Source organism: Pyrgilauda ruficollis, unplaced genomic scaffold (genome assembly GCF_017590135.1).
Source record: "Pyrgilauda ruficollis isolate IOZ18807 unplaced genomic scaffold, ASM1759013v1 scaffold19, whole genome shotgun sequence".
Lineage (NCBI taxonomy): Eukaryota > Metazoa > Chordata > Aves > Passeriformes > Passeridae > Pyrgilauda > Pyrgilauda ruficollis.
In genome coordinates, this window is record NW_024518095.1 from 2114726 (window position 1) to 2126016 (window position 11291).

At 41.0% G+C, this 11291-nt stretch overlaps 1 protein-coding gene across 2 annotated transcripts; it reads left to right on the forward strand.

The window, feature by feature from the left end:
• Window positions 1-40: 40 nt before the first annotated feature.
• On the forward strand, window positions 41-6115 carry ATP23 (ATP23 metallopeptidase and ATP synthase assembly factor homolog). 2 transcript variants are annotated; one of them, XM_041465562.1, is made up of 6 exons: window positions 41-268; window positions 1551-1596; window positions 1704-1785; window positions 2066-2203; window positions 4556-4639; window positions 5568-6115. In XM_041465562.1, exons 1-6 carry the CDS (start codon window positions 82-84, stop codon window positions 5769-5771), a joined length of 741 nt encoding a protein of 246 aa, XP_041321496.1. In that variant the 5' UTR covers window positions 41-81; the 3' UTR covers window positions 5772-6115. The 2 variants fall into 2 exon arrangements, with proteins under 2 accessions (XP_041321496.1, XP_041321497.1); XM_041465563.1 differs by having other exon boundaries at window positions 136-268; window positions 1498-1596.
• The last annotated feature ends 5176 nt before the right edge of the window (window positions 6116-11291 follow it).

Here is an 11291-nt window from a genome sequence, read left to right on the forward strand (position 1 = left end):
ACGTGCCGGGAGCGCGGCCGGCGATTGGCGCGGCCCCGGGCCCCGCGTGGCCCCGGCAGGCGCGGGACGGCACGGCCGGACATGGGGGAAGGGGAGGCGGACTCGCCGCCGGCGGCGGCAGAGAAGAAGGGGGCGGAGGAGGAGGAGGAGGATTTCGGCTACCGGCTCTTCCCGGACCGGAATAAGAAGCCGCAAAGCTTCCTGGTCCGCAGCCTCTTCACCTTCCACAACAAGTGCCAGCTGATGCTGAGGCTGACCCTGGAAACGAGTAAGCGCTCCCCGTCCTCCCGCGGGCCCGGCCGCGGCGCAGAGGTGCCGGGCGGAACCCCGGCCGCCCCCGGCGGTGACCTTGTGCCGCGGGTCCCGGCGAGGGCCGTGCCCTCCTGCCGCAGCACCCCCTCGGCGGCCGGAGTGGGCCCCAGCCGGTAGCGAGGTGGGGCTGCTGATTTAGGAACACGCTGATTTTGGTTAAGAGAAAATACAATTTCGAAAGTGGCTGAGGGAGGCTTTTTTGTTATAAGAAGGGTCTCCTGTACTTCTTTTTTTTTTTTTTTTTTTTTTTTTTTTTTTTTTTTTTTTTTCCCCAGAGGAATTGAGATGATTTGTCAATGTCTGTGCATTCGTGCCGCTTGCACTGTTTGGTGTGGACTATGAGTGTTCACAGCAAACGATGGTCACTATAGGCCACTCTGTTTGTGTTTATTAGTAATAAAATAATGTCAGGAATGACTTGATTGCTGAACAGCTTCTTTTACTCTGTGTCCTGGGCTACATCAAAAAGACCATGGCCGGCAGGTCAGTGGAGGTCATTCTCCCCCTCTATTCTGCTCTCCTGGGACCTCACCTGTAGAACTGCAGCCATGTCTAGTGCCCCCAGCATAAGAAGAAGAAGAACATGAAACTGTTGGAGTGAGTCCAGAGCAGGGCTGTCAAGTTGCTAAAGGGGCTGGAGCAGCTCCCCCTGTAAAGACAGGCTGAGAAAATTGGGGCTGTTCAGCCTGCAGAAGGGAAGACTGCATGGAAACCTCAGAGCAGCCTTCCAGTGTCTGAAGGGGCATACGTGGAAGCCAGACATTCATCATCAGGAATTGCAGTGATAGGACAAGGAATAATGAGTTCAAACTGCAACAGGGCAAATTTAGGCTAGATACACAGAAGAAATTTTTTACTGTGAGGGTGGTGAGGCACTGGGACAGTTGCCCACAGAAGCTGTGGTTGCGCCATGCCTGGGAGTGTTCCAAGGCCCAGTTAGATGGGGCTCTGAGGAACCTGTTTGAGTGGAACGTGTCCTTGCCCATGGCAGGGGGATTGGGACTAGTTTATCTCTAAGGTCCCTTCCAACTCAAACTGTTCTGTGATTCTATATCACATAGTCTGGTTTGTAACAGATGCCAGTTCACTGCAATAGGATTAAGTACTGCAAAGTATAAATTTGTGTGTATAGAGCTTTTCTTATTTGATTTTTTTTCCTTGACTGTCTTTATATTTTGTTTATAGATGGTTTTCAAAACTTTTGTCTAGAGAAATTGATTGCAGCAATGTTTTTCTAGATCCATATGCTCGACTTCTCCTTGAGGCTCTGAAGCAATCTGGTTGGTATGTAAACTAATTTGTCTCATTCTGTGTAGTAATGTCACTGTCATAAGTAGTGACTGAAGTTTTTAAAATTCTTTTCTGTGACTTTGTTTGTTTGGGCCTTTCAGCACTGTCTTCAATGATCGGCACTTTTCTTGTGAAAATTGTGATGGCTGTGTCAGTGGAGGTTTTGATGCTGCCACATCTCAGGTAGGTGCTGGACATAGTACCCTTTGAAAGGACTGCAATTTTTTTAGTGTTTTGTTGTTGGGATTAAATCTACCCATACTGTTACATGAGTTAATAATGAAAACAAGATAAATGAAAGATGTTCCATGGCATTGATACTAGAACACTTGTGTATGATAAGGCTGTTGATGTTGAAGAACACCAATCCAAGGACCCTAAATGCTGTCAGTGGTGTGTCTCTGAGAAGTCAGGGAAGTGTTGAAACTTAATGAAAAGATTCCCTATATCTCTTTTTCTGCAGATTGTTCTGTGTCAGAACAACATTCGCCAACAATCCCATATGAACCGGGTGGTCACACATGAATTGATTCATGCATTTGATCACTGCCGTGCACACGTTGACTGGTTTAAAAATGTCAAACACTTAGCATGTTCTGAGGTAAGTTAAAATGCTTCTAATGTCATTTTATTAATTATTGCTGGTTATTAGGGTTGCTTTGTGTTATATGGTCTGCTACACACAATTAATTTGTTTTAATCCTGTTGATACATTTTGTCCTTTCTGTCAGGTCAACCTAAATGGTTTTGTTCAGAAAACAAATACTTAGTTTTCACAGATATTAGTAAGTCCATGTCATACTAAGTGGAATGTGATCACTGTGAATGTAAGAAGTGGTTATTGACAAACAAGAGAGTTGTTAGAAGTGAAAACACATTCACATGTTAATCAAATGCTTGTAGAATTCTTTTTATCCCAAGCAAGTTAGGTAGTTACCACAGTAACCTTGGTTTTGTTTAGGTGTTTTTGATTAACAACAAACTTGTCTTTTCCTGTAACATTCATTTTTTGAGTAATTGTGGTATTTCTGCTGGTACACTGTAGTTACAAATCCATCACCTTTGGATGAGGTTCTGAGCAACCTGGTCTAGTGGAAGGTGTCCCTGCCCATGGCAGGGAGATAAGAGCTTGATTATCTTTAAGGCCCCTTACAACCCAAACCATTCTGTGGTTTCAGAGGACATTTGAGTATTAAAGGCCTTAACACTTCACACTTTAGGAGGCGAAATTAAATGGAGCACAGGCTGGGAGGTATTCCTCTTGTGTATGTGACACAGGCTGTGTGTATGAGTCTACATGCTTTTATTTGATTTCTGATGTAATCCATATAATTTTGTCACAGAAAAGTTTATCCCAGGCTCAGCTTCACTCTTTAATTTCTGATTCTTCTATATCCTTCCCTGCCAAGTGGCACAGGGAGCCAGGGAATGTGAACTGTGGTCAGTTCATAACACTTTGTTTCTACTGCTCCTTCATCCTTGCACTCTTTCCCTAATCCAGCTTGAGGCCCTTCCCACGAAATGCAGTCCTTCATGAGCTGCTTCAACATGAGTCTTTCCCTTGGGCTGCTGTTCTTCAAGACCTGCTCCAACTTGAGTTCTTTCCACAGCATACAGTCTTTCAAGAATGGACTGCTCCAGCATTGGTCCCCCAAGGCCCACAGTTCGTGACAGAAGATGTACTCCTGCATGGGCTCTCTGTGGGCTGCTGCTTTTTTTCAGGGCATGTTTGTCTCTCGTGTCAGGATGTCTTCCATGGACTGCTGTGTGGCTATCTGCTCTGCTGTGTTCCTTCACAGACTGCAGGGAGGCAACTTCTGTCTCCATGCTCTTCTCTGATGCCTGCAGCACCTCCTCCCCGTCTTTCCTCAGCGTCTGTGGGGCTGTTTCCCTCACATTTTCATCACTCCTCTGTCTCACAGAATAGTAGTTGTAGTTTTTTTTATCCTTTCTTGAATGTGTAATCACAGAGCTAAAACCAACACCACTAATGGTGAGTCTGTTTTAAAACCAGTGAAAACAGTCTCTGTCTGACACAGGCTCAGCCACTTCTCCAGTCTCACAGAAGACACCCTGGAAGCCCCTCACTGCCAACATTTTACCATGTAAACTCAGTACAACTGTTCTTAATTATTAACTGTCATATACTTTATTTTTTTGTCCAAGCATTTCCACAGTGCAGAATAAAGCATGTAAACCTCAAACATAACTTTTATATAAATCAAGGTTGTTCATGTTCTTGCTCTTGTCAGCATTATTTGTTCATTCAGGTCTTTTGATTACTTAATTATATGGTATTTATATTTTTTGTTGCCGGCTTTTTTAATTCTTATTTTTTCATATTTTCCATGCATTTATTTTCACTCTGGTACTTAATTACAGGAAAACAGGATTTATTTACATTTCCTAACAGACTGTGTAGGGTATAGAATATTTAGGAGACAAAAGAAATTCTAGTGTACAGGACAAGACAGTTGAGCTAAAACTATACGTGCTTATTTAAATGTAGCTTTTTGCAAAACAGATGGGTTACTGCTCTTCTGGTATTGCATCTGTAGTCTTTGAAAGGTATCTGCCTTTCTTCCTGACTGCTCTAGCTCTAGCAGCAGATTCTGATATAGACTGGGGAGAATATTACTTTCCATGTTCTTCTAGCAGTTCATCTATGTACATACACACATACATATACTCTCTACTGCTCATTTATTTAAATTTTAGGGATGTGTGAGAGGTAGTTCCTGGAGAAACTTGAAGGTTGTTGTAGCTCACTGAGGTTGAGATGGATGTAAAGGGTATGGTAGTGACAGGTACTTAAGAAGTTAAAGTGGCCTCGGGAATGTCCTCTACCAACAGTCGCCAGAAATATAGTGAAGAAAAGTGTTTGTTACAATTTCTTTGACTTTGTATTTTCATGTGTTTCTCTGATCTTATGATTTTTTATTTTTCTCAATAGATTCGAGCTGCTAATCTCAGTGGAGACTGTACTTTGATGAATGAAATAGCCAGGTTTAAATTTGGATTGAAAGGGCACCATCAGGTAAAACCTGTGGCTGTGAAAATCTAATAATCTGTTTTGTTACCTACTTGGTCTTAGCCTTCTGAGCTTTCATAGCTGAAAACTTTAGAAAAAGAAATAGATGCCATGGAGTTGCTGTTTCCTCTTAACTAACCCTTAATGATCAATGATAGGTTTTTTTCCCCACCTTGTTATTTTTATTGGAGTGAAATCCCTGAACATTTAGTCCTGTTTTAAAGCACTGACAGTTGATGGCTAACAAAACCAAACAAAAAGCAGGGCTTGCAGGAAATGTAGTGGAAATACCTTATCCACTTTAAGTGGGTGACACTCTTAAAAAGTCATTGAAAACTTCATTGCATGAAGAAAGCAAAATGAGAAGATTTCTAAATAATCAAGTGTATTAAGTCTTGTAGGAATTATTCTTGTGAATAATAATGAAGTCTACAGATTGAGACCTAAGTAGTTGCACATGTTAGAGTGGCAGCTAACTTGTAGATGATGTTTACGTATTTTTTTGGTTTTTGGTAAACAAACTGTAAGAAAAAGTTATTTTAAAGAGAAGTATCAAAATGAAGGCCAGTAGAGAAGTCATTCCTTTGTTTTACAGCATTTCAGTTTGTAAAGAATCCAACTGGTATTTGTGTCTGTTTCTTTCTGACTTTTTTTTGTGTCGAGGTCAAGTTTTACAAATACTTAATACCTATAAAAAATGCCAAATTTTATTTTAATTCCTGCTCTAAGGAATGTCTTCTAATTATTTCATGGTTTCTGTATACGTGGAAAACTAAAGCACATAGTTTACACATGATGGAACTTAAATGTACTTTAATGCTTACTACAGGCACTCTTTCATACAAAATTGTCACCTATCTAATAGGAGTTAATACTTGACAAAATCTGGAAAAAAATTACACTAATAATGACAGATTTTTTTTTTTCACTTTAGACTTGTGTACGAGACAGAGCAATTCGTTCCATTCTGGCTGTTAGAAAAGTTAGCAAAGAAACAGCAGAAAAAGCTGTGGATGAAGTTTTTGATGCCTGCTTCAATGATCTGGAACCTTTTGGAAGAATCCCACACAGCAAGGCTGATGCAAAACGTGCTTACAGAGACTTTCAGAACAGAGATCGCTATACTGCTAATTTGTAAGGGGGGCTGGGGAAAGCCATGTAAGAAATGACATTAATACCTGATTGTTCAGTAACATCTGGAGTTATAGTCTATGCCTACAGTGCTCGTGGAAGGGGCAAATCTATCAAACATATAAATTAATTTTTAGACATTTTTCATGAGCCAACTTCCATGGGAGTAAATGGGGTAAATGTATGAGACTAAAAATGGTGCTTCCTCACCTGTTTCCAGAAAGATAATTTAGTATGCCAAATGAGTCGTCAAATACAATTCAATGTGCTTTTAATTTTTTCACTCTGACTGACTAGGACTTGGTTTCTGAAAATTTTGTTGTTACTGAATAAATCTTTCCATAAAATCTTCACATTTTCCCTGTCTTTGATACACAGTAATGAACTTGATGATCTTCATCACTTTATTTTAAAAGATGGGCACCTGAACTACAGCTCTTAACTCTAGATTTAATAACTATGGCTAAACCCAAAATTTAGTAACTGCCACACTTGCTTTTGAGCATCTCCTGAAATTCTTGGGTGGTCCAACATTTCCAGTGGTGGGAAAGCTTTTGTGACTTGAGTGCTTTATACCCTAAACATGCTGCTCATGTCCTCATTGTGTTTGGTATTGGAGGACCAGGTGAGATGATTGGTGTTGTGTTCTGTTCTGTGTTCCAGAATGTTTTGTGGCAACAGGACTGTCGATGTATTAAGCTTTTTTGGGCAATATATAATTTGACTGTAGTGGGGCAGCAGACTCTGGTGAGACTTGAGCTGCAGTGAGGCACTGAACTGCTCAGGAAGGGAAATGTCAGCACATGCACCAATTTCAAGAGCCTGACATGCTACAGCTGAAAGGAGGAGGTAATCCCAAGTACCTTCAGAATTTGGCAGGCTTTGACAGGGCTCTTGTTTGACTAGACTTGGGCTCCTGCAATCCACCTATTTATTTCACGTGCCTACAATGTTTTGGATCTGACCATCATTCTGTAATTTCCTCCTGGGAAGTATTCAGTCATGTGATAACAATCTCTAGCCAAGTGGTCCTGCTTCTAAGGTGTCACTCAGGAACAAGGTGCCTGAAGATGACAGCAGTATGTTGCCTTTTCCTGATCAGCAACAAACACTTTGAGATTAAAACCTAAGCACAGTCCTCACAAAGGACAAAGCAGAACAAACACAAAGTGTCTGAGAGAGCTGATCAAGTCTGAGTTGCCTGAGTTCTGTTTGTGTTGGACTATGTGTGGGTTGCATTTATTTCCGGGTGTAGTAATTCATACCTACAGGAACCATTGCTTCTGGGGCTAAGCATTGATGTAGATCCCTCAGAAAGTCATCCCTGTTCTACTGGAGGAAGTTAGGTCTTGACTAAGATTCTTCAAACTTGTGCTTTCAGTAGTTTTACAGAATTTCAAATTGAGATTTCATAATCTTATTTTCCTGGGGTAATTCATCAGTGACTGACATAATCTCATGGCTGAATATCTGAACAGAAGAAAATGGGTATAATATCCTAGATACCTATGGAGAAAATTACACATTGAATTCTAGGCTTCCCATTATCCATGTAGTCTCTATAGACCTGCAGTTTCCAAAATCCTCTGAGGATTAGAGCTGCCTTGAAATCAGCATAATAGTATGTGTTAATATTCCCTTAACCTTTACTGTTCTTCAAGTCACTCTTTTAGTCAGTATGATGTATGATGCTGGGTTTTTTATAGCTCTGACATATATTCTGGCAGATCATGCCTTCCCTTCATTATACCTTATTAACCAAAGTTCTGCTTTAATGAATGTGTGTGTGTTTGCATTTATATTGTATCTTGACCAATACATAGTTTGGATATATAAATTTGTCTTCTATCTGGGATAAGCTTTATAAAGACTACTTAGAAATTAAAAATATAGCAATAAAAACTAGAAAATGCAAGCTGCTTTTTTTTCTTTAACATTTTTGATAGGCAAACATGATGAAAATCTTGGAAAGAAAGTATTCCAGAGATATCTGCAAGAAATATTGCTAATAAAGAGGACATTGAGCTATAGAAAGACAGAATTCTTAACATATATGTGTATATCACTGTGAAACAGTCGGAGACCATGTTGGGCACTGTAATCACACAATGTTTGATTTTGCAATTCTTGGAGAAGTAAGGAGGGGACTCAGCAGAACTGCTACCTTGGACTTGCAGAGGGCAGACTTCATCCTGTTTAGGAGCTTGATTGGCAGGGTACCTTGGGAGGCAGTCCTGAAGGGAAAAGGAGTCCAAGAAGGCTGGACATTCTTCAAGAACGAAATTGTTAAGGGACTGGAGCAGGCCATACTGACTGAACAGAAAGCTTTGGCTGGAACTCAGGGAAAACAGGAGAGCTGGAAGATGGACCAGGCCTTTCAGGAGGACTACAAGGATGTTATGAGGTTTTGCAGTGAGCAAATTAGAAGGGCCGAAGCACAGCTAGAACTAAATCTGCCTATTGGGTAAAATAGCCAATAAAAGTGTTTCAATCAATACCTTTGTGAGAAAAGGAGGGTTAAGGAGATTCTTGATGCTTTATTGGATGGGAGGGGAAACACAGTAACAATGAGGAAAAGGCTGAGGTACTCAATGCCTTTTTTGCCTCAGTCTTTAGTAGTAAGACCAGCTGTTCTCTGAGAACCCAGCCCCTGACCTGGGAGATGGGCAGGGAGCAGAATGAAGCCCTCATAATCCAAGGGGAAATGGTCCGTGACCTGCTACACCACTTAGACCCAAGTCTCTGGGACTGGATGGGATCCAACCATGGATATTGAGGGAGCAGGCAGAAGTGCTCACTGAACTATCTTCCATCCTTTATCAGCAGTCATGGCCTAATGGGAAGGCCACAGCTGACTGGAGGTTAGCAAATGTAATGCCCAGTTACAAATAGGGTCGAAAAGATCCAGGGAGCTAGAGACCTGTCAGCCTTGTCTTTGGGGTGGGGAAGGTCATGGAGCAGATCATCTTGAGTGCCATAATGTGGCGCATACAGAACAACCAGGGGTCAGGCCCAGCCAGCATGGTTTATGAAAGGTAGGTCCCTCTTGACCAACCTGATCTCCTTCTGTGACAAGGTGACCTAGTGGATGCAGTCTTACCTGGTCTTTGATAAAGCCTTTGGCACTGTCTCACAACATTCTCCTGGAGAAACTGGCTGCTCTTGGCTTGGATAGGTGCACTGTTCAGTGTGTTAAAAACTGGCTGGGTGGCTGGACCCAGAGAGTGGTGTGAATGGTGCTACATCCAGTTAGCTATGGGTCATTCATGATGTGCCCCAGGGTTCAGTATTGGGGCCAGTCCTGTACAATATCTTTGTTGATGATCTGGATGAGGAGATTAAGTGCACCCTCTGCAAGTTTGCAGATGACACCAAGCTGGGTGGCAGTGTTGATTTACTGGAGGGTAGAAAGGCTCTGCAGAGGGATCTGGTCAGGCTGGATTGATGGGTCAAGGCCAACAGTATGAGGTTAATCAAGGCAAAGAGCCAGGTCCTGCTCGTGGGTCACAACAACCCTGTGCAGCACTACAGGCTGGGGGAGAGTGTCTGGAAAGGTGCACCTGGGGCTGTTGGTTCACAGTTGTCTGAACGTGAACCAGTGTGTGCCCAGGTGGCCAAGAAGGTCAATGGCATCCTGATGTGTATCAGAAATAGTGAGTCCAGCAGGACCAGGGCAATGATCATCTATTTATACTCAGCACTGGTGAGGCAACACCTTGAGTCCTGTGCTCAGTTTTGAGCCCCTCACTTCAAGTGCTAGAGCATGTTCAGAAAAGGGAAATAGGGCTGATGAAGCATCTAGAGCACAATTCATAGAAAAAGCAGTTGAAGAAATTTAGGTTCTTTATCATGAAGAAAAGGGGGCCTGGGGGAAACTTTATCTCTCTCTATGACTACCTGAAAGCAGGTTGTAGCCAGGTGGGGCTTGGTCTCTTTTCCCAAACAACAAGTGACAGGACAAGAGGAAACAACCTCAAGTTGTGCCAGGAGAGGTTTGGTTTGGATATTAGGAGATACTTCTTCATGGAAAGGGTTGTCAAGCATTGGAACAATGGTTGAGTCACCATCCCTGAAAGTATTTAGAAGACATGTAGGTTTAGTGGTGGACTTGGCATTGTTAGGTTAACAGTCAAACTCAATGACCTTTCCAACCTAAATGATTCTTTGATTCTATGTAATAATTTCTATGAAATAAAATTACATATTCAGAAAAAGTCAGTTTAAGCAACACATGCTTTTCAGTTATACAAAGTCAAATTATAATGGCAGAATATATGCACAGCAAGTCACCAGAAAGCAATCAGGACAGTCTAATGGGCTTCTCATTCCCTGAGAAAAGGAGGGACAATAATTACATGGAACTTCGCACGCACTGTTTATCAATTTGAGCAATCATTTCATTGCTTCAGGTGCAATTTTAACCTGCATCCTTTTTTCTCATCAAAGCAGAGGTTAAAAAAACCGAGTAAAAACTCCATGCAAATATGAAAAACTTGTGAATCAAATAAGCAGCAGAGGGAGCTGAAGGACTGTGGAACAGCATGCTATTGTGGAAAATCAACTGCAGACTATACACACCTGTTCTTCAGTGAGCAGTTCACTCGGTTAAAATTTCTGGTTTAATCAAACTTGCATAACTATAATATTAAAAGAGGTTCAAAATTAAACCATATTTCAATTCCTTTTTTTTTTTTTTTTTTTTTTTTTTTTTTTTTTTGTTTCTGAAGAATATTTGCTTCCTTTAGGAGAACACTTCAAAACATGTATGGAAATACTTTTGCCATCTGTGCTGTTTTGGAGTGTGATTGTGTTCACAGGGACACTTAGATAAATGCTGGGATGAATGTGGCAGACCAAAACGTTAAGCTGGAAAGACCCATCATTGGTAATCACAATTATGAAATTACATTAGCTTAATTCCTTATTCCTCATGCCTGAATTTTCAGAATATTATAATTTTTTCTCTTAAATCTGAAAGATTTTCAAGTTTTGACCAAAAGAGCATAATTGTCCAAATAGTAAAGATACATAATTTTACCCAGAAGAGTAGTTTAATAAAGAGCCTTCATTTATTTTCTGCTAGAGAGGAAGTGCTAGCTGTGGCATATGTCACTCTATAGTTGCTTGGCAGAATTCTTTTAAAGTTTGTAGCACCTAGCTCTCAGTTGCATAGATGTATGTCAGTTACCACAGAAGCCTTCATATATTGATTGTAGTTTTTAAAACTGTTTTAGAGACTGTAGCAATTATAAGTGAAAACAACAAAAATCATCAATAAACAGAAAAATCCACCTCTGAAATACGGAAAAGTTCAGAAATTCTCAGGGCATGGTCAGGGAGTCTTATTGATTGTTAGATTTGAAGAATTCAGCACCATGAGGTTATTATCCTATGGAAATCCACCCAAATTACTTAATAAACATTGATCTTTTAGCCTGCCTGTATGCCTGATTAAAAAGAAAACTAGAAAATGAATATTTACTTTTTTTTTTTTTCTTTTTTTTGGTTGGTTGGTTGTTTGGGTCAT

What these genes read in the sequence shown, in the direction of transcription:
- ATP23 (XM_041465562.1), top strand. Translation starts at nt 82, where the DNA reads ATGGGGGAAGGGGAGGCGGACTCGCCGCCGGCGGCGGCAGAGAAGAAG. An exon ending in AACACTTAGCATGTTCTGAG is followed by an intron (nt 2,204 to 4,555) that starts GTAAGTTAAAAT and finishes TTTTCTCAATAG; the next exon opens with ATTCGAGCTGCTAATCTCAG. An exon ending in GATTGAAAGGGCACCATCAG is followed by an intron (nt 4,640 to 5,567) that starts GTAAAACCTGTG and finishes TTTTCACTTTAG; the next exon opens with ACTTGTGTACGAGACAGAGC.